The 22,879-nt window shown below is 42.0% G+C and overlaps 1 protein-coding gene across 1 annotated transcript in view; it reads left to right on the forward strand.

Annotated features, from left to right (window-relative positions):
• LOC122172190 (calcium-activated chloride channel regulator 1-like) overlaps positions 1-22,879 on the forward strand; it is a 28,174-nt gene that overhangs the window by 747 nt on the left and 4,548 nt on the right. Inside the window, exons 2-12 of the mRNA XM_065554186.1 lie at positions 670-810; positions 1,255-1,405; positions 3,038-3,155; positions 6,044-6,221; positions 9,489-9,716; positions 12,464-12,688; positions 13,562-13,739; positions 15,222-15,328; positions 17,860-18,090; positions 18,529-18,799; positions 19,903-20,067. Coding sequence (XP_065410258.1) covers positions 670-810; positions 1,255-1,405; positions 3,038-3,155; positions 6,044-6,221; positions 9,489-9,716; positions 12,464-12,688; positions 13,562-13,739; positions 15,222-15,328; positions 17,860-18,090; positions 18,529-18,799; positions 19,903-20,067 — 1,993 coding nt within the window. The remainder of the gene's footprint in view (positions 1-669; positions 811-1,254; positions 1,406-3,037; positions 3,156-6,043; positions 6,222-9,488; positions 9,717-12,463; positions 12,689-13,561; positions 13,740-15,221; positions 15,329-17,859; positions 18,091-18,528; positions 18,800-19,902; positions 20,068-22,879) is intronic.

Raw genomic sequence — 22,879 nt, forward strand, 5'->3', positions numbered from 1 at the left:
TTGAGCATTCACTTGCTGTAAAGAGAACAATAAACTGAGGGGGGGGCATAGCCATTAACTAGTGACCCCCCAAACTATTCAAGAGAGGTGGGGAAGGAGCAAGGAGGAGGGGAACAGGAAAATAGTGACAAAGTAGTGCCCACTGTAGAGGCAGGAGAAAGTAGAACCTAATAGAAGTGGAGCAAAAAAATAAGGAATCCCAGGGAGAAGAAAAAGGAAACTACAGGTTATTACTTACTATTTATTATTTTATTTGATTCATCAAGCACCACAGTACACTTTACAGATTAATGAAAAGGACTGGTCCAGGACTGAATCATCCTGCACCTCAAGCCCATGTAACTTTTTTGAGGAAATTTCATGTTTGGGTGGAGGTTTTATTTTAAGGGATAGATTGTGTTTTTTATCATAAGCCCTGAGCAAGGAGCGGTGTATATTTGTGCCCTTGGAGAAATACAGAGTGTCCCAGAGTTATAATTTGGTTTCTATTTCCATCATGGAAAAAGGAATCTGCCCCAGCCCTTCCGTTGGCCAAGATTGGTTTCTTTCTATACCTTCACATACTTAGTGTTACTTTATGTACTCTTGTTTCCTAGCAAGGCTAAACTACTCATTGCCTCTACAGTTCAATTTGTAATTCATAAATCTATTCTTTTCTTTCCCTACCAGGACATGGTCAAAGAGGCTTCTACTTACTTGTTCAATGCTACAAAACAGAGATTTTTTTTCAAGGCTGTAAAAATTATAATTCCTCAACACTGGCTGCCAAAATCTGAGTATTTAAGTGTAAAAACAGAGTCATATGATAAGGTAAGACTTAGAGCGCTCTTTACAAACCAGAAGTATTTGTTGCGTTCATACGCGTGAGACATAGGGTCTTGTCTACAAGGTGGAGTAAAAGCACACTATGGAGGTATGATTTCTAAACTACACTAACATGTCACTCATTAATTGGTCCTTGTAGACCCTGCTGGTGTGTATTCCCTAGTGCACTTTAACGTAGTGCTGCACTTTAGAAATCACTCCTCTGTAGTGCATGTTACCGCACTGTGTAGACAAGCCGTTTTTTCAGTAATGTAGAAATATAAATTGCTCTTTTTAGAATTTGTATTGCCCTCTAATGACCAGTCCTGCCGTCCTTACCCAGAGGAACAATCACTGGGAGTGATTGCTGCAGGATGAGCCCATTCAACAGGGTCATCTGTCACCCTCCATTTCCTGATGCTCTTTAAAAAAGGGCCATTTTATTTTCAGGCAGATGTTATCGTGGCTAATCCTTACTTGAAGTACGGAGATGATCCCTACACGCTGCAATATGGAGGATGTGGGGAAAAGGGACGATATATTCATTTCACTCCAGACTTCCTGTTAAATGACAATTTGTATAACATCTATGGATCACGAGGTAGCACCATCTATTGGACTTTAATTTTCTGCGTTTGTTGGTATAAATATGCAATGGCCGAGAATTTCCAAAGTGACTAGTGATTTGGGATGCCTCCATTTTTGGTTGCCCAACCTGCCTAACTTTAAAAGAGCCTCTTTTTTCACAAACTGTTGAACATCAGGCTCCCTGGATGAGTCTTAGTTGACCACTCAGAAATGGAGGCACCTAAAATTACCAGTCTCTTGAAAATACTGGCTAATAATTTTACAGTAAATGAAGGTTGTTTTTCCTCGTAAATCATTGCTTTGACTTGGAAATAATCTATACCCTAACATTACAGTGTAGTAAACTAATCTGAGAGTTGCAGTGGGTGTATCCTGGTGAACATGCAGGAAAACCAGTCCCAGAGGATTCTAGAATGGACCAAACTCTCATGAGTGGATCCTGCTCTGAGGACGTGAAGGTTTTTACTGGAACTTCTGAAAGTCACATTTGCCCAACTACCCTTCTTGTAAGTGTACATTCACAAGGAATTAAGAATAGTCCCATTTTGATTTCAACAGCAGGTTTTTTTTACTGCATGGGCATTGCCTATGTGAGGCCATTAATAAGCAAATAAAAAAGCCCCAATAGAGACCTCTCCGTTTTGTGCAGTGTAACCTGATGTTTTTAACAATGACTTTCTCCTATGCCCATTTAACCAATATACTGTCCAATTTATTTATCTCTGTTCCACGCACAAGTTAGAATCAATCATTTATGTGTTTCTTTTAAAACAGAGCTATGTCAAAACCAGTCCCTCAAATCTGAAATCTGGTAAATGTGCAAGTTTATTTGGATTCAAATCCAAGACGAACCTGAATTAGCTTGGATAAAAAATTTAGAGATTTGTTGGCCTAAAATGTTGGAAATCTCACAAGAACTGTCTTTCTCATCAGATTTCTGGCAGTTTGGGACAAAAATCTCCTTAGAATAATTCATTGGATTCTAGTAAAGTCAAATACAAACCCAAATTGTAGCTGGGTGAAGCATTGAACTCAAACCTTGAATTCTGGCTTAAACGTAATCTGATCTGAGCTCTGCTTCCTTGGCCCATCTTTAGTTGAAAGCTTTAGTTAGACAACATGATATACATTCTCCATGTCAATGGCTTTACCAACACCTGCAAGAAAAGGGTTAGATTGTCTTGGTGAGATAGTTTGGTTTTCTGCAAAAGTATTCTGATTGTCTAATCATTTACACTTTATTCACCTTCAACAATCTATGTAATCCTTAGTTTTACCCTGAACTGAAGTTAAACTAACTTCTCTATGGTCTTCTAATATACACCTTTTCCTTTGTGTTATATAAGAGCCAAAATTATTATTTTAAAAGACATGGGTAACATGAGAAACCTTACTTGATACCTGGAATAGTCAGAAGCTCCTGTATGGAAACAGATCTTTACTTTAGGTCTGTTAATATTCTGGGAGGGTTAATCTGAACACAGTGACCTATTTGGATCAAGCCGGATCCCACAGTGAGTCCTGTGTGGGCAAGCAGAGACGATTGTAGGATTGGGCCTAAATTTGTTTAAATGATCTACGGAAATATAAAGTAAACTGTAAAGTGTTGTATTTAGAATTCACATTTGCTCCTGCTCTTCCACAGCTAAAGTTTTTGTCCATGAATGGGCCCATCTTCGTTGGGGAGTTTTTGATGAATATAATAACGATGCACCTTTCTATGTGTCTGTAAACTCTGGAAAAGCAAGTGTTGAAGCAACTAGGTACCAACTTTTTATATTTTGTGTTCAGCTGATGAAATTTTAAATATCTCAGTGATACTTGGCACATACTGGTTATCTGTGTTCAGTCTGTACTTTGAGCCCTGTGCGAAGAGTCTTGGCAAGTTGTTATTCATAGGCAGGGCCGGCTCTGGCTTTTTTGCCGCCCCAGGCAAAAAAGCCGCTGGCCGCTCCCCCCGCCCCCGCAGGGGGCGGCCGGAGCCCCGGGGGGAGGGCAGCGAGCCCCGGCGGGGGCTCCGCTCTCCCCCCGGCGGCCGGGGGGAGGGCGCCGGGAGGGAGGACAGCCAGAGCGCCGGGGGGAGGGCGGCGAGCCCGGCCGTGGCCCCGCTCTCCCCGGGGGCCGGAGCGCCACGCCGCCCCCCTCCAGGTGCTGCCCCAAGCACAAGCTTGGTGGGCTGGTGCCTGGAGCCAGCCCTGTTCATAGGATTAAAAAAGAAGCTTATACGATAATGTTTAACTAACAATATTGCTGTCTACAGACCAGTCTCATTGAATTATCACTATCATTTTGTAATGTGTCACATTTTTACCACTAAATGAGCTTTTAATATAGATGCAATTACAGATTTGAGTTCCCATTCTCTACATTCTGATTTACCCTGGCTTTATCAAATAGCAGTTAGCACGTAGTAAATAAGAATGTTTTCTCAAATTCCTGGGGGTTGGGGGGTGGGGATCCGGAAGTTCCAAAACATTCTTACTAGTTCATGTTTAGTGTTATTTAAATATTAAAAACGTACATGGTCAAAGTGCACATCCCATTATTTCCCTGTTTTAGCGTTATTATTATCTTATGATAATGTTCTCTAGATTCTGCATATTTAAGTGGGTTTTTTTAAAGGTACAACTCTGTAAATGAGAAACAAAAACCAGAGTGAGACTGGATATCTCAGTGGGTTTGAAATGGGATACAGAACTTTTCACTTCTCAGGCACTGATCTGAACTGAAACCAGTTTGGTAGTGCCTAAAACTCATTACCATCTGCCAGTCACTTATTGACCACTGTGAAATGAATTAGTGTTTTCAGTCCAATTCCTAATGGACAAGTATCAACATCACCAAACTTCTGTACTGCAATTGGCACTCTAATTGGCAGTCACCTCTGAAGGAGACTGTGACAGGGCTCCCTGCTCCACCCTTTCAAACACTGCAAACCGGCTGGACACTTTCCAGGTTTATAAGCATAAGTGTGTTATTTATTAGGTCCCTTCCACCAGTTCATCAGTACAGCAACATACGAGTGTACATAAACTTCCCCATAGCCCACTCACTGGGGTGGCAGAGGGAAAGATCTCATCATGTGCCCCTGTATCTCCTGGCATCCTCCCTCTTGCATTTCCCTCCTGCCTCTTAACTGCTCCCAGCTGATGGGTTGATTGCTCTCATTAGCACATCAGCCCTGTGTCTAATTAAGCCATTGAGCACCCATCTCCCAGTTAAGTCCACTCCAGGGGGAATAGCTAGTACCTTAGTGATCAGAGTGTTGGGTCAGCTCTAGCCCTAGAACTCTGTCCCCGAGACAGTGATTGAATGGGCATGGAGAATGTAGTACCCGTTCACCTCAGGAGAGGGTCCTTCATGTCTGGATTGAGGCATACTGATGGACTAGTGGAGGCACTTGCATTCTTCTTCTTCACATAGATGGTGTTTCACACACAACCTATAAATAATTTCTTGAGGATGCCTCTGGGAAAAAAAAAAGACTACCAGTATTTTATTATTGTGACCACTTGTAAATTAGATTGTACAGTCTTTGGAGCAGAGATGGTGTCTAACATGGGCAGCGGGTATCAAAGGCAGGGGAAACTGAGCTTACCCAGACTGCCTGCGTGGCCCCACCCACACTCTGCTGTGCCTCTTCCTTCTCGTGTGGCCGGGGCCTCGGGCCAGTGGCGCTGGAACCAGGAGGGACCTGGGGGGCATAGCCCTTCCACTTTTGAAAGTGGATGGGCATGGCCAGACCCAACCTCTTCCCCTCCTCTTCCCCCCTCAACCGCCACCCCCTGGCCAGAACAGCATTAAGTCCAGCCGGGGAGCCCGGACAGCTGTGGCAGACACTTCACCTGCCCGGCGTGTGGGTGGGGGATAAGGGGGCTGAGAGCAGCCCCCGAACCATGTCCCCGCTGCCTGGCTGCAGGAGGAGGCTCCCCACAGCACAGCTCTCCCCGACCCGACTCTGGCCGGGGATGGCCCTCAGAGTTGCAGCCTGGCCATAATAAGAGCCGCACAGGAAGCTAAGAGGAGCCACGGATCCTCCAGCTCCCCACCCAGCTCTTATAATGGCCAGGCTATGGCTCTGAGGCCCCGCAGCCTGGCCGGAGCCGGGTTGGGGAGAGCTGCCCGGGAAGCTTTGGGGAGCCTGGGTCCCTCCACCTGCCCTGGGCGGGGGGCCTGTGACACGAGCAGGGGCTGCTTCTGCTTCCACCTTGGGTGGGAGCCTCCAGACCTCCCACTCTTGGGAGGGCTTCAGGGCCCTTCCCCCAAGCTGGGCTAGAGGGGGGCCGGCCTGCAGCAAGGGACTCTGGGTGGCTGGAGCCGGTGCTCGTGCCATCCACCCACCTGGCGCTCCGGTGGGGGTTGGGCTGTGCTGCCTGCCCATCGGGTGCTCCAGGGTTGCGGGGGAGGCCTTTGGGCTGCAGCGGGGGGAAGGTGGGCAGGAGAAGCAGGGCTCCAGGTAGAAGGGATGGGGCAGCTAGGGGGCTAGCCTCCCCAAGTCTGTGGTTCACCCACTGCCCATGGTGTCTAACTAATGCTAATCATGTTTGGAGGTTTTGGGTCTACCACGATTCAAATAATAAATAAGAGATTATTATTTGTTGGTTATATGTGGCTTGTTAGCTAAGCCTCTTTCTATCTCACCTTCCTTCAGATGTTCAGCTGATATCACTGGTAAATATATAGTCCAAAGCTGCACAGGAAACAACTGCATGACAAGAGAATGCGACTATGATCAACAGACAAAGCTGTATGAAGCTGGATGTAAATTTGTACCAGAAAAAACACAAAATGTCCCAGCATCTATAATGTACATGCAGAGCCTCCCTTCTGTAAGTATTGTTACTGCTTTTTGACCCAATTGGATATTTGGGGTCTTGTAGGTTGTTTCCATTCGGAGAAACTGATATGGAGTAAAGTATTTCTTTGATGCAATTCTGTTTGTTTACAAAACATATGCACAAAGTCCTGTTACTCTGAAGACAGCGGGAATCAAAGAACAGGAGGTATTTTCTTTGTTCACAGTTCCAAACATCTTTCAACCCATCACTCTGCCCAAAAAACTTTCTGCTTTCCGAGCAACATTTCCAGTCCTCCCTCCCCATGCCCAACATTTGATGAAGTATAGTGAGGTGGATCCACTGGCTTTCATTAACCTTCTCATTGCCAGGCCTATTTGCCTCATCACCCACCCATCCCAGGCATGCGTACACACACACACACACACACAAACAAAAAAGATCTTACTTAGGGCACTGCTTTGCCCTGCAGCTCCCCTCTACTGAGAGAAAAAGTCTACATTTCAGTGAGCAACCCAGTCCTATGCCAAACATAGAAGGAGAAGGTCTGGAGAGAGCAATATCACCATATGAGTTGGGGGTTGATGTGCTTCATGGCATGGAATCATCGTAAAGGTGCATGATCCACAACCAGGGTGAATTAATTGCAAAGAAGGTAATATTGGAGTGCCTCCATGGCCCATTTCACAGCTAAGTCCTCTTTTTCTATAATGGAGTAGGCCTCTCTTGGGAACAATTTGTAACTCAGAATGGGATGTTCCTCACTATCAACCACTTGGGAGAAGACAGCCCCCATCCAGCTTCAGAAGCATCAGTGTGGAGGAGGAATTTCTCGGTGAAGTCCAGGCTGTATAAAATGGGCTCCCTACAGACGTGAGCCATTTGTGGCTAAAGACCTTCTCACAGGTTTCCGTCCAACGGATCTTTCTCAGGCTGCTGTTCTTGAGCAGATTGTTGAGAAAGGGCACAATAGATGAGAATCCTGATACAAACTGGTAGCAGTATCCTGCCAGCCACTGCCCATCACCTGCTGTGGACACAGACCATGAGAAGTCCCACCTTCATGGGTCTGACAGACGGCAGCCCCATGATTCCTGATTGGCTCCCCACCCTATATAGATCTAAGGGGCATTCCAGGAAGTGTCCAGGGAACAGCATGATTTCTTTGTAGCTGCCATGACGTCTCCCTGCTCCAATCTCAGCTTGATTGGGACTTTACCTTTTGACTTGGATCCCAAAATGTGACTTGGACTCTAACCCTTGTACTGACTCTGCCTTGGAACCTGACTATGCACTCCCCAGCTGCTCCCTACTTCAGATATTGAACCTGGCCCTTTTTGCTGCTAACTCCACCTAACAGGAGGTTCACATGAGCTACAGATAGGCCTTCCCCAGCTTTCTATGTCTTTAAGAGATTGACATTCTGACAGGGCAATGTCCTGCTCCTGTCTTCTCTCTGTCTTCAGAGACTCAGGGACCTTAAGTTGTCAAACACCACAGTGCAGATTATTTGCATTTGATCTTCCCACACCCTTACTGATCCATGCACCATAATTTTTTACAATTTCAGTTTCTCCTCAGTTCTCTGAGGAGAGGAGAGGGAAGGGATCTCTCTACTCAGAGATCCTTCCTGGTTTTGGTGCTGGGGGGGGGGCTGCCGCTATTCAGGGTTCACAGTTTGGTTCAATGGCTCCCAGCCCCCCATGGTACAAATCCTGGGCGTCTTGAAGCCCACCTGGTTTTAGGTCATTGTGCCGGTTGTTGACTCTTTGCACGTCGCAGGGCGATGTAACGAGGCTGGTCAGGTTTTGGCTCTGCTAGTCTGCCTTTCTCTCCCCTGCTCTGCTTTCCTGTGCCTTTTTCTATCTCCTGTGTTAATGGGCCAATTTGCTCATTAGTCCTCTCCCAGCCCATTCTAATCCACTAATTAGGCCCTGCCACAGAGTTAAGCCTTGCTATCGGAGGCATAATCCCATGCTGTCTCTTGGTCTAGCCCGCAATAGGCAGCCTGTGGTTCTGTCCTGGTCAAGTAGGTGACTGGTAAGACTGCTCAGTGCTCCAATGGCCACCATGCTGTCACTGCCACCCATTGAAAATTTCCAAGAAAAGTCACTGGATCATCTTCAGGCCCCATCTTCATGAATCTGACTGGTACCAGGGCCAAGGCCAGGTCTGTATCCACCAGACCCATGGTGGAAGCCTGGCCACTGTGGGAGGCTGCAGTCAGGTCACGCCCTCTTGCACCAGCCTTTGTTGCTGTTGAGCAGCTAAGTTTCAAGTCAGTTGCTGCTCCTGAGTGGCCAGTTGTTGTCGGAGCCACTGTTGCTGCTGGTGTTGGTGGGTGTTCTGCTCCGCCATTGATTTCAGTAGTTGCTCCACATGCATATTGCTGCGGAGTCTCTTCCGAGAGTGTTGATGTTTTTTAAAAAATGTCCTGACCTCTTCCCTTCCCCTGGTGCTAGATCTGTGCCTGCATTCTCCCACCAGTTTGTTCTGCATGGGCTGCCTCTGTAGTGCCCCCTTATGGCCGTTCAGGGTATGATTCATCTATCTACAGGTCTCTGATAATATGTTGTTATGTCTACGAGGTACAAAGTGGTATTGCTTTTGCCCTCTAGTCAAGGCTCAGGTCACGCCCTGTTGCACCAGCCTTTGTCGCTGTTGCTGCTGAGCAGCTAAGTTTCAAATCAGTTGCTGCTGCTGAGTGGCCAGTTGCTGTCGGAGCCACTGTTGCTGCTGGTGTTGGTGGGTGTTCTGCTCCGCCATTGATTTCAGTAGTTGCTCCACATGCATATTGTTGCGGAGTCTCTTCCTTATGACAGAAGCTCAGGAATGCATATTGGTGCTAGCTTTAATCTAGCTAGTGTGGCTAAAAATAGCAGCGAAGACATGGTGGCATGGACACTGGTGCAGGCTAGCAATGTGGAGTATATATCCAGGGTTCTGGGTGGGTTTGTACAGCCCATGCTGCCACATCCTTACTTCTATCAATAGACAAACTAGCTGGATTAAAGATAGAACGTGTATGCTCACCTGAGCTCCAGTCATACCTCTGATTGCAGTGTGGACATACCTGTGTAACCCCTGAGACAGATTCTTTGGGAACACTCTTCTTTGATGACTTCTTCCAAGGTCCAGGACATAAAAGGATTTTATTCTCTATAGCCTTTAGAACAGGCAAAGAATTTCTGTATTTGTGCTTGTCATGAGCAATGAAAAAATAGTAGACTGGGATTTGCTACTACACGAGTTCACTTGCTTTTCAGTAATCATTCTTCTCTTCCAATTGGCTTTTTTTAGGTGGTTGAGTTCTGTGATCAAAGTACTCATAATGAAAAGGCTACAAATCTGCAGAACAAAATGTGTAACTACCACAGCACCTGGGAAGTAATTATGAACTCTACTGACTTCAGTAACACCTCTCCAATAAATAGCGCAAGTCCTCCATTTGAGACCTCCTTCTCATTGCTGCAGACCAAAGACAGAGCAGTCTGTCTAGTACTTGATGTTTCTGGGAGCATGGCTGGGGTAAGAAAAAATATACATGTTCTTTTTTTTAGCAGAACTGGTTAGAAACAGGCAGTTATAAAACAATGTGTTGTATATATATTACAGTATTTTCTTTAGTCAATATTTCCGTAATCATCCTTTATTCTTTAAGAAAAAATTGAGGCCACTATTTCTCCAATAATACATATTTAGGGATTGCTAAAAGGAAACTCATCAAATTCCTAAAAATGATATGCCAGACTTGGTCTCTTTTTCTTTACAAAATATAACTTGTGCTCCTCTTTTTAGTTTCAGATCCAGAATGTCAGAACCACTGTACTTCCCCCAAATGGAAAATATATCTGTTTAGGGCCTCAAATTTACCATTCTTAAAGTAAATCCAATATAACCTTCCTGAATAATATGTGTTCATATGTATAAATATCACGTAGAAGTGAGAATCATCTGATAAGTTTGCCACATTTTTTGCAATTTATCCTGTACCTTTTCAAGCTTCACCAGCCTTCTGACCATAAATCCATCTCCCCAGGTTTTATTCTTACATTCCAAAGCACTACCCAACTTCCAAGAGCTATTTTTTATATGAACCTCTGTTGTATTCTTTCCCTAATATACAGAATTTCATCATCCCTAATTTATTTGTTTCAAACATTCAATCCGGAGCTAGTGATGACATCTGTTCTCAAATATGTTACAACTTTCAAGTTTGATATCTAACGACCTTAAGGGCTAGAAATAGGACCTTCCCACCATACTGGAAAGAGAAGATCCTCAGCTTCCCTGTGGGAGGCACAACATCCTTTTGTGCCCTGGAGAGACCCCAGATATCTCGCTTTAAAATTGTGGCCTCTTAATGTCTGGAAATACACTTATGTAATTTTTAGGAGTCTTTATGAGCCCTCTATGGGTTGAATAATGATAACAAAGGCACCTGGCTTTACAGGTAGGGGATAAAAAATAGTCCCAATATAAAAATATTAAGACCTCTCTAAAACATTCCAAGAATGCTTTTTTCTATCATATCGAATATGGTCACTCAAAATTTCATCATCAAGGAATAACATAAGAATCCCCAGTTCATGCTATATCACACTATCATGTACTCCATATATATTATTATATAGTATAAATAAGAGTTTTACTATCACTTTCTTTAAAATACAAATATTTTAGGTCTTCAGTTCAACAATCAACATAACTCCACTGAGGAACCAAATGATGAAGTTTTGATAAAAAAATCTTAGGCTTATGGTATGGAATTTGTAAAGGATGGTGTATGGTATCCATCTTCTTTCTCAGAAAGATAATTTATGGGGCTTAAACAGGTTGTGAGCGTCTCTTAAAATATTTGACACAAACCCACAATAATGAATTCAATGAAAATCTACAGGAAGATGCTTAAAATGGCATATGACGTATTTCTGTGGCCTACAGGTTACTATATAATGTTTTATATGCTTTCAGTTTTGTAATTGAGTATTTCTCAATATTAAATCATAATTTCATTTGCTTTGTGACAAAGAAAGATATGGATCTCAAATAAGTGGTGCATTTTGCGATGAGCTACAGTTGAGCAGAATGGAATTCAGTGCTCTTGAAAGTAAAGTACTAAACCCTGTCTGAAAGCAGGTACAGGGCAGTTATACCCTGTGTAAGCTTCCCCTAAACTGCTCTGCCAACACAATTTATTCCTGCCATGCCACACCATACAAGTCCATCCCTGGGACTGATCTTCAGCAAAGATTGACAGTTTTCCCAAATTATCTAGTGAAGTTATGATGTGATAAATGTCTGTCATGCATGACACATGCTATGAAATCACCCAACTAGGGACTGAGACTGGCACAGGATGTAACTGCACCAAACTTTTCTCTCTAGAGATAATACTTCAAATTCTAGATCACGAGTGAAAGTGAATGTGGTGTTCTCTAATAATTATCCATCCCCATCTCACAACCAAATGTTTTGATACAGCTAGCATTCCTTCTTCTGGAGAGATTTCAGATTGGAAAAGCTTATGTGGACTAGTACTATGAGCATTTTACTATCATTAGCATCAAATTCAACCCAAAGCTATTGAGAGGCAAACAAGTACTAGATTTCCTGAGATAAACGATATAAATTAGCCCATCCCTTAATCTTAATACAGGAGAGGAAGAGAATCCTTAACTAGATCAAGAATAATGACAGCTAGTTTTATAGAGAAAGGAAAGCTTCAAAAGGTAAACTTTCTCAGCTGGTTTTCAGCAATCTGTTCAAATATTTATATTTAAAATAAACTCTTTCACTGTAATTACCAAATTTTCACAGTGCCAGGAACCTGTGAAATAGAGGGGCTATCCTAAAGTATAGGTAGGTAGAATGCTGTTCTCTGAGGCTGCAGCCATTTTACCTAAACAAGTTATGTGAAAGAGAAAACCTTATTTGTGAGGAATGTCACCACATTATTAGAATGCTGTTTGGTTGACACAGTTATATATCTCCTGGATGTTTCAATATGCAGATACCCTTCCATGATAGCAGAACAAAGTACACATCTCCACTGGTCTGGAAAGAATATGCCTGGTAGTTTGGGCTACCCAGATATTGGGTATTTGTTTAATTTTCCATATTTTCCCCTCAAATCTCTCATCTGCTCTATGGCAGGTACATTCCCATTTATCAGTACAAACTGAACAAAATTAGTAATTGCTGTATTCTTGCTTTTTGCTATCTCTCTTGAAAAGCCTTGATAGTTCTAAGTACGTCCCTTTCTTCACCTGCAGTATAACCGCATTAAACATCTGTACCAAGCTGCGGAGATATTCCTGCTACAAATTATCGAAATGGGTTCCTGGGTTGGAATTGTCACATTCGAATCTACAGCACAAATTACATCTAATCTACGACAAATAGTCAGTGAGAATGTACGCCAGGATCTTATCAAATACCTGCCTAAATCAGCTGGTGGAGGAACTAACATCTGTGCAGGAGTACGCAAAGGATTTGAGGTGAAGGAGAACTTGCAGGGAATGTGTCCTGGAATGCCGTGATAATGAAATGGAACTAGGAGGAGAATAGTGAGTAGGAATAAGGAGGTGATATCACCTCTGTGTACAGCAGTACTGAGACTATCACTGAAATACTGTCTCTGGTTCTGGTGGCCACATTTCAGAGAGGATGTTGGGGAAACTGGAAGGGGTTCAGAATAGAGCTACAAGAACAATTAAATGTTTGGAAAATGTGTTTTATAGTGAGAAATTTAGGAAGCTCAATCAAGTTAGTTCAATGGGAGCAGGTTCAGGACCTAAGAAATTAACAAGGCCCTGCTATGTTTATACTAGCAAAAAAATTAAGATTGCTTTCAGAAAGTCTTACAAGAATGCTTTGCTCAAGGCGTTGTGCAGAAGATCATAATCATATAATTTCTCATATAGAAAATCCAAATTTTGTTTATTTTAACATTGGTTTAAGCATGGTTTTATTCTTAAAAGGGCTTATGTAAAATGGTACCTTCATGCTCCATGATTTCTCAAGTCACTTTACAGAATGGGCATGGACAGGCTTCCACATGCCCTGTGCATATGCTGTCATTGGCTGCAGGACCTGGAGTGGGGCCCTGCAGACACACGCATTACTACTACTTGGAATGCTGTAAGGAGTGTGCTGTAAGGAGTGTGCTAGACACCTCTCCCCTTAACCATCCTGCCCAGTAAAGGGGCACAGCCTCCTACACCAGCACAATTCACACTTGTAAGGAAAATATTTTGCCTTGCACTAGCACTTTAGGAATTTCTCTTGATGTAGACACTGCCTGTGTTAGAGCAGCTAACATTTACAATAAAGTCCTATTGCTAATACCTGAAATTTTCTTCTCAATTCAGGTGATTAAACAAAAATACTCTAATCTCGATGGTTCTGAAATTGTATTGCTGACAGATGGAGAGGATTCAGATATGAGCATTTGCCTTAAGGAGGTGGAAGACAGTGGATCGATCATTCACACCATTGCCTTGGGGCCAAGTGCTGCTCCAGAACTAGAACAATTTTCAGACATGACAGGTAAGTAAGTTTCTAAACTAATCCTATTTTTGGCATGCACACCTTAAGCATGTAAGAAATGTAAAACTAGAGTGGTTTACAGCTTGTAGAAGGGAAAAAAAATAAAGTCAACTAATTCCAGTCGTATATACAGAATATTTATTTTCAGCTGAATAAACACAATAATATTGGGAGCAATTATTTATTTTTTATCTATTGTTGCTTTAAAAAATCTGTATCCTGATAACACCCTACTTAATAGCAAGGTTTGATAATTATATTACTGGAGGATGTTCCTCTAAACAAAAAGATAAGCTCAGTGTTTAAATCATTAACATTTTATTTCTGATGTTTACATAGCAGTGATATGCAAACCTATTAATGTCCTAAGTAGTTAAATAATGACCAACTCACAAACAGTCACAGCTGGAGGACTCTAGTTGAGGAGTCAACAACCACAGTCTCTATACTTGCAACTTGGAGGCTCAGTCAGCTCTGCTTTGAGTTGGAGCTGCACTGTTACTTTGAACTTCAGCCATTTTAAAGAAAGCCAGATGGGTGCTGGGTGATGCTGCAGTACAGGGCAACTACCATGGGAATTCCATGTGTTGATTTAGAATGTAGCTGTACTCTGAATAGTGACTATGTATAAATGGCACCTTCTTAGTCAACTGAGATGCTCCTTTTGTGTATTCAGAGTCACATCTGCTTGCTTTAGGGACTTAAATAAGATTGTACTGCTTTTTACTCTGTTAGCATTGTACAGCCAACATGGCTGTGAGAGAACAACCTGAATTCTGTTCTGGTTTGTGTATTATAACAGAATAGTTCACTAAGTTCTGATCACAGAATCTTTAGTGTTAAGTGGTTGATGTGTGAGCCAGAAAGAACCCAGCTGGTCTTTCAGAGCCCAGTCTCAGCGGGCAGGGCTCACTGTTTGAAATAAACGGCCAGATTTCACAAGACACTGCGCACCAGAAGTTCCCATTGGCATTATGGGTGCTCAGCACAAATGAAAAAGAGGCACAAACGTTGAATTTGTAAACTAAGCAGATTTGATCTGAGTCACTGGGAAGCAATAATCTTGGAATTCCACCATGCAATTTTGACAGAGGTGTTTTTCAGAGTGAAATTGCACTTTACAGGTCCATGGCTCAGAGTCCAGACTTACCAAGAACAGCCAATGAGTGAGCACAGTACTTGATGAAGTGTTGTTGGTGACAATTCTTAGTCAGACCAAGTTAGGTGGAATTAAAATGTGAACAGATGGGATCATTTCCCAGGTCAGATTTGTTTTCTGCAGGAACTCTCTGGGTGTTTGTATGAATTGATTCCCCACCACCCAGCGGTTCCTCCCTGCACTGCCCCATGAATAAAGGATAATAAGGGACCAATATTTAATTTATCAAATTAACACTGTGCTCTATAGCAACAACCAAACTAACAAAACCTGTGTTTTTACAGTAAATGACTATTCTGATTATTTTAACAATCACATTTCAGGAGGCTTAAAGTTTTATGCCACAGATACAGTTGATTCCAATGGCCTAATTGATGCATTCAGTGGAATTTCATCAGGAAGTGGAAATATTTCTGAACAGTCTATTCAGGTCTGAGTTTCAAATTTTGTTTGTTTTTCACATTATTAATCAATATTAATATTAACTGGTCAATTAAGAGTAATTTTAATAGGCTGTAATCTTAACTATTGCACTGCCAGTGACTGATCTTAAAATATAAACTGTTATTTGGAAATAGCAGTGGGATTTATTTATTTTTGTGGTCTGTTATATTAACAAGAAAAACGAAACAGACAATGAAACAAAGAAAATTAAAATTACTCACAATTAGCTAATGCAAAGGGACTTATATAGCTAGAGGTAGGCAGAAATACCATAGTATGTGTGGTCACTCCTCTGTAGAATGCTGTAAATAAGTGATCTTGTTACCATATTAACCTTATCAATAATGGGGAAACTATCTCAACTGCTTCTCTTCTAAACAATAGATAACATTTTCATTCCCAGCTTTCCTGGCACTTCTCATCATCCATTTCAACTCAGCGATGATTTCTTCAAAATAATTGAGACTAGTAGTACTGAGTTATCCCCTTCTCCTATTGCTACAACAGCTCTTGGGTTGTGCTATCTGTAACTTAACAACTCATCCCTCACTTTGTTAAATCTCTGCTATGGGCCCAGTTTTGCACTTTATCTGAATCATGCATAGCAACTAATATAGATTTGCAAAAAGAACAGGAGTACTTGTGGCACCTTAGAGACTAACAAATTTATTAGAGCATAAGCTTTCGTGGACAACAGCCCACTTCTTCGGATGCATATAGAGTGAAACATATATTGAGGAGATATATATACACACATACAGAGAGCATGAACAGGTGGGAGTTGTCTTACCAACTCTGAGAGGCCAATTAAGTAAAAGAAAAAAACTTTTGAAGTGATAATCAAGCTAGCCCAGTACAGACTAATTATTCACTTTCTCCACACCATTCGTGATTTTATATACCTCTATCATATCTCCCCTTAGTCATTTTTATAAATTGAATAGTCAAAGTCCTTTTATTCTCTTCTTATATGGAAGCTGTTCCATACACCTAATCATTCCCCCCCCTTCTCTGTACTTTTTCCAATTCTAATATCTCTTTTTTTGAGATGGGGCTACCAGAACTGCACACAGCATTCAAGGTGTGGGCATATCATGGATTTTATAGCATCATTATGATATTTACTTTCTTATTAGATTGGTGAGACATGATTCCCCTTTACAGAAGCCATCTTGACTCTTGCCCAATATATCACATTCATCTATTAGTCCAATAATTCTGTTCTTTACTAGTTTCAACCAGTTTGCCTGGTACTGGAGTTGGGCTTACTGCCCTGTAATTGCCAGGATCGCCTTTGGAACTTTATTAAAAACTCAGCATTACATTAGTTATCCACCAGTCATATGGTACAGAGGCTGATTTAAGTAATAGGTTACATATCACAGTTAGTAGTACTCCAATTTCATATTTGAGTTCCCTAAGAACTCTTGAGTGAATACCATCTGGTCCTGGTGACTTATTACTGTTTAATTTATCTGATTGTTCCAAAAACTCCTACACTGGCACCTCAGTCTGGGATAGTTTCTCAAATTTGTGACCTAAAAAGAATGGCTCAGGTGTGGGAACCTCCCTCACATCCTCTGCAGTGAAGATTGATGCAAATAATTAATTTAACTTCTCCACGAAGCTCTTGTTTTTCTTGAGTGCTCCTTTAGCACTTTGATCATCCAATGGCCTCACTGATTGTTTGACAGGCTTCCTGCTTCTGATGTACTCAAACAAAACAGGAAGAGGACCAAAACAATGCCATTATGACTAAACAGCAGAGTAAACAGATGTGGTTAGAAACAAAAAGACATGTTTTAAAAATTGGAAGGCAAATCCTACTGAGAAAAATAGAACAGAACAAACTCTTGGAAATCAAGTGCAGAAGTATAATTAGGAAGGCCAAAAAAGAGTGTGACAAGCAGCTAGCAAGAGAGACAAAAACTAACAGCATTTTTTTAATTTGAGGTATAAACATCTTTTGAGCCTGTGATGAAACATATATATAGATGAAACAGGCTGACAGATGGAGAAGAAATTTAGCACTAATCACCTGCACAGACGTCATTTGATAGCTAGGTGGATAGATCACAGAGAGCAGTGGCAAGAGACCCTTGGTTACTATACTTCACATTCTTAAGCAATTGTACTCTGCAAATGGGCATTACAGAAAATTTGCTCAGGGCTTCATCATTTCACTCCCTTCAATGGCTAGTCCACGTGACCCTCGCCCGCCAGCTAGTTCCCCAGGAGTGGAGGCACAGTGGCAGGAGGCTTCTTCCTCCTTTGCACAACCCTGAGCTCTGCACAGAACAGCAGAGACCTGCTCAGGGTGGTGCCAGCATTAATCCTCCTCTGTCCCATCTTCCAGCAGTGGGCCAGTTGTCCACCAGCCAGTCAAGATGCCCTCTGAATAAACAAAATATTGATTTGTTCTCCGCTTTAAGAGGAAAATGAACCACTCTAAAATTACTAGTATTTTAAGTGTTTATCTGCTAACTAGCCATAAAACATATTTTATTTGTCTAATAGCTTGAAAGTACAGCTCAGAGTGTCGCAGTCAAGCAGTGGATGAATGGTACAGTGACTGTAGATAGCACTGTGGGAAAGGACACCTTCTTTGTAGTTACGTGGGATCGAAGCACATCTCCACCAGACATTTCACTGCGGGACCCCAAAGGAAAAGAATATAGAACGTCAAACTTCACAGTTAGTGATCTAAACCTCCGAACAGCTCGACTGAATATAGCAGGTACTGCAGAGGTAAAGACTAAACTTTCTTTTATTATCCAAACATGTTAACATTTTCATAGACTGAAGTGTACCTTCTCTTTTTAGAAGTTATAAACATATATTCCTCCTGGACAAAACATTGAATTCAGGGGAAATTAAGGTTGAGAGTACATATCTATAATATACAGGTTCTAATCCTTCCAAGAATGTGATAATTCTCAAACATCCACCACTAAAACTGAGTAAATTCAGATATAAGGTTAAATTTAAAAGAAACCAAACATTTGAGAGCATGAAGAATCATAAGTAAGGTACCCAAATTCCTCAGCTATGTTCCTGTAGCAATACCCTAACTGCCCTTTGTGCCTTGGAAAATAAGATAAAAATTAACTAAGGGAAACACAAAGCTGCCCTTTGAATAATGAAGTCTTACATTATATTTTTATATTCTATCTATTTGATTTGCAGGTGGGAGATTGGTTGTATTGGATTCAAAATAATCACACAGTCTCTCAAGTCATATCAATGATAGTAACATCTCGACCAGCATCTTTGGCTGTGCCTCCAGTGACTGTGAAAGCCCACATGAATAAGGATACAAACAACTTCCCTAATCCAATGGTGATTTATGCAGAAGTTAGTCAAGGATTTTTGCCTGTTCTTGGTGCAACCGTGATGGCCACTGTTGAACCACAGACTGGATCTGCAGTGGAGCTCAGACTCCTTGATGATGGTTCTGGTAATGTGATAATTACTTTCCTTACATTTTTGTCTAGCAATGTATGCACTCCCTGTTTTGTGGTATGTATTTTAGAATGTCTTTGCACGCTGCTTCCAAACTTATCACTAAGGATTCAGTCGTGCCTATGCCATGATTACAGAACAAGGGGTAGTAAGTGGAGGGAGATGGTAACTCTGGTCTCCCCACTGCTTCACGATGAGAATAAATTGCAGTGGGTCTAAACTGGTGCAGCATGTGTGCCCTGACATGCTGGTGCACTTACACTATTGGGTGTATTAGGAAGGAAGGAGGAGAGAGAGAAACTGCGCCCAAGAAGAAGGGAGCGTCGTGGTTGTGCAGAGCCTTCTCCTCGCCTGTGCTGTTACCCATGATGCAAATAGCCAGCACAGGGACAGAAGGGGGTCCATTGCCTTGTGGGTCTGATTCAACCATATTCACTGTTTGAACTTATGTATATTTTACATACTGGTCTGCCCTGCAGAGGGGATGCAGGTGGCAGAACAGGAGAGCGAGAGTCTGTTTCTATAGCTTGTCACATGCTATATAGGCAGTATAGCTATGTTAAAAATATCTCCTTTGAAAGTATGAATTACATAGATTATTATTCTCCTTTTCCAATCTACTGTGCCTACAGAGGTGATGTGATTCAAATGCACAGTTCTGTTGTTCTCCAACTTCTCCATTATCTGAACCATGTCATGCAAACTGTAGACCCTTTCCTCCCCACATTCCAGCATTGCTTCAATCTCAAAGTATTTTAGTCTGCAGACCACCAAGAAGGGCTCCACAGATCAGACGACTATGGTGAACTACTAAGAAGCAGTTGAGAACTACTGGCCTATTGGTTACTATTGGAAACAGTAAATACACAGTAACATGTTTTAATGCTACATTGTTATCTCCAGTTAAATATGTAATGAGCTCATGTCACCACAATGGGACCGATCCTGTTTTCACCTAAGTCCGTATCAAAGCTCTTCTTGATTTCGATAGAAGAAGGAGTAGGCCCTATGTGTTTCTGAACTGAACAGCAAAAAAATGCCCTTGCTTAAAAAAGGTACCTTGTTTGGATGGTTAATTATTACTGTTTGTATGTCTAGGTGCTGATATTACCAAGAATGATGGAATCTATTCAAAGTACTTTACAACTTTCAAGGGAAATGGTAGATACAACTTAAAAGTGCATATCCAGGGGAGAAATCAGACTGTCAGACTTGGCCGCAGGCAGAGCCGAGCCTTGTATGTTCCAGGCTACATAGAAAATGGTAAGGAACATTCATGAAATAGAAAATACTCTCTCTCTCTCTCTCTGCATGTGTAAGAATATGGGTGAATGGGAGATAATTTAGCTTCACAAAAAGATTTTTAACCTTAACGTTTGTTACATGTATCTTTTCCGCTATTGTTTATACTTTTAGAAAACAGTAGCTGGAACCACAGTATTTTTGCTATATATGAGCACTGGGTATAGTACCACATTATATATATATATATATTAATAATTAAGTGCTCTTTGGACCACATGGGAGTTGCTAGAGATCCTGGAACTGAAAATCATATTAAAAATCAGCTGAAGTTAGAAATTTTAAATTTGTGTGTTTCACTGAGACTTAAAAATGAGATTTCAGGGAATCAGTTTCAAAGTTATGAAATTTTAAAGTTATCTGTTTAATGCCTCCCATGAGAATTTTTCTGTTCTTCTGTTGGGTTTTCTGGACACTTTGTTTGGGACTCTTTCCCATTAGGCCTGTGTGAGTTTAAGATCCTCAGTTCCAGAAACCACAGGTATGGATACTGCTATTAAAATATTAATGCTTAAGCCTTCTCAATCAGTGGAGCTTCAGTTAATGATATTTTTATGAGTCTGTTACTAGTGTGATGTGACTTAGTATATTTTTTCATCTTTCCATTATTTGTGCATTTCTCTTTTGATCTAAGGGCCCAAAGAAATCAAGTGCAATGAAAACAGTTAATTCATCATTAAAATATAGTTTTATTCTGAAAAATGACTTTGTAAAAATAGTATTGTCAAATTCTACACTTGTTTTCTCAATTGCTCCAGAACAAATTTGCTCTAGTTACAGGTTAGCAACACGGCTGTTTTAACTCCCAGCCCTGCAGACTCAGCCTAGGATCTGAAAATCAAGTTGTGTTCTTTCTGGCTTGTGCATTGTCATCAGGGTCTGCAAGCCTAATGCCATGCTCAGTATATCTATGCAACCCTATGGCCTTCAGCAGGATTGCACAAGTGTAACTGGGGGAATAATTCGAAGGCATTCGTTACAGAGTTTCCTCTGCAATGGAACTTGATTAACAACAGTTTGTTTGTGGGGAAAAATAGTAACTTACTTTTTCCATTTAATCCAGCAGATCTGACTCTGGGTAGACAGAGTGACAGCTCTACTGAGTAAGAACCACACTCCAAGCTTGAGATATTAGGCACCCCAAACCCTCAGGAGGTTCCAACAGTTAAGATTTGTACCTCAGTGTTCACTTGGCTATGTCACACAATGTAATATTTCCTGTTCCTGTTTTCCTTGTTAAATATACACCTTAACGCTATTTTACCAGTAAACCTCCCCACCCCCAAAAAAACCCCACCCCAGCAAATTGTGCAATATGATGGTAAATATATATATTATTACTCCTGGGTGAATTCTGCAACAAAAAATTGAAAATTCTCCGCACAATATTTTAAAATCTGCAAAATTCTGCATATTTTATTTGTCAAAATAACATAATAGAATCACACCAGTTTCCATTATTTTTGGTCATTTATTTCAAAATACCTGCCAGCAAGTATGTCTGTAACAATGCAGACAACAAAAAAGATTCAGGAAATGTTTTTTGACAAGTAGATTCCTTACTAGGCATATTAATACAGAACTCTGAGTAATAATTCATTTAAACTACAATAAGGAACTGTATTTCCCACAGCCCTCAGAAGCAGTGCAAAGGCTTGGGGGAGTCAGGGGTAATGGAGGAGCTGAGGGACAGGGAAGTAAATTGCTGGGAAGGAGCATGGGTGTGAACCTGGAGGGTTGTTGGGTATGGGTGGGAAAAGTATGGAACAAGGGTTTTTTGGGGGGGCGGGGAGGGATTGTTAGGGAGCTTCCCCCATGCAGACCGTGGCTGATCCCTAGCCTTTCCCATGCAGTCAGGCACATCTTCCCCTGTCAATGTGTCCCTCCACTCCCACTCAGATACCCATTCCCCCCATCCCCACGTGGCCCTGCACCCCCTGCCCCTGTCCCTATGTTGCTCTGTACCCCCGCCTCTGTCCCATGTGTTTCTGTGCCCCCATCCGGCCACTCCCCTGTCCCTGTGTCCCTGTACCCCACCCCCTGTCCCAATGTGTCTCTGTGCCCCCACCCAGCCACCCCCTGTCCCTATGTTGCTCTGCACCTCCTTCCCCCTCCCTCCTGTGGCCCTGTGCCTCCACTCCCATTCAGCCCCTGCCCCAGTCTGTTCTCCCCCACTAGCCCTTATAAGCCCCTGTCTGACCCCCCCACACACACACATCCCAGGCTGTCTGTCTCCCAATAGCCCCGATCTCCTCACCTGGCTTGACAGGCGCTTGGAAGAAGGCAGGCTGTTTCTTCTTTAGATGGCTGTGAGCTGCTGCTTTGTTCTATAGCCACAGCACCCTCTGGTGGGCAAAAGGCGGACCTGCAGCAACATTTCAGCTGAAGCTTTTTCTGCACAAAAAAATACAAATATGCGGGGCTTATTAATTATGCATGCATGCAGTTGTACAAAACCCCCACAGGAGTAAAGATATATATCTATAATATGGTGGTAGAAAACTTAGGTTTTGGAATTTCTTGACTTTTGAGTGCCTGGTTTCTCAACCTTAATTTTAGATTAATGTTAGCTTTTGCATTTCATATCCTCCTTCTTGCACACGTGTGTGCACGTACACACAGAAACAATTTTCTGTATTCCTAGAAAATTAGAATATACTGAATAAAAAAGTCTACATAAAAATGTGTCCAACTTAAACCCGGAAAAGTAAGGAAATTCCTACAAGGTTGTAATTCTTATGCTGCCTGCAATATCTAGGAAGAGATGGGTGGA

The sequence above is a fragment of the Chrysemys picta genome, chromosome 8, assembly GCF_011386835.1.
Source record: "Chrysemys picta bellii isolate R12L10 chromosome 8, ASM1138683v2, whole genome shotgun sequence".
NCBI lineage: Eukaryota > Metazoa > Chordata > Testudines > Emydidae > Chrysemys > Chrysemys picta.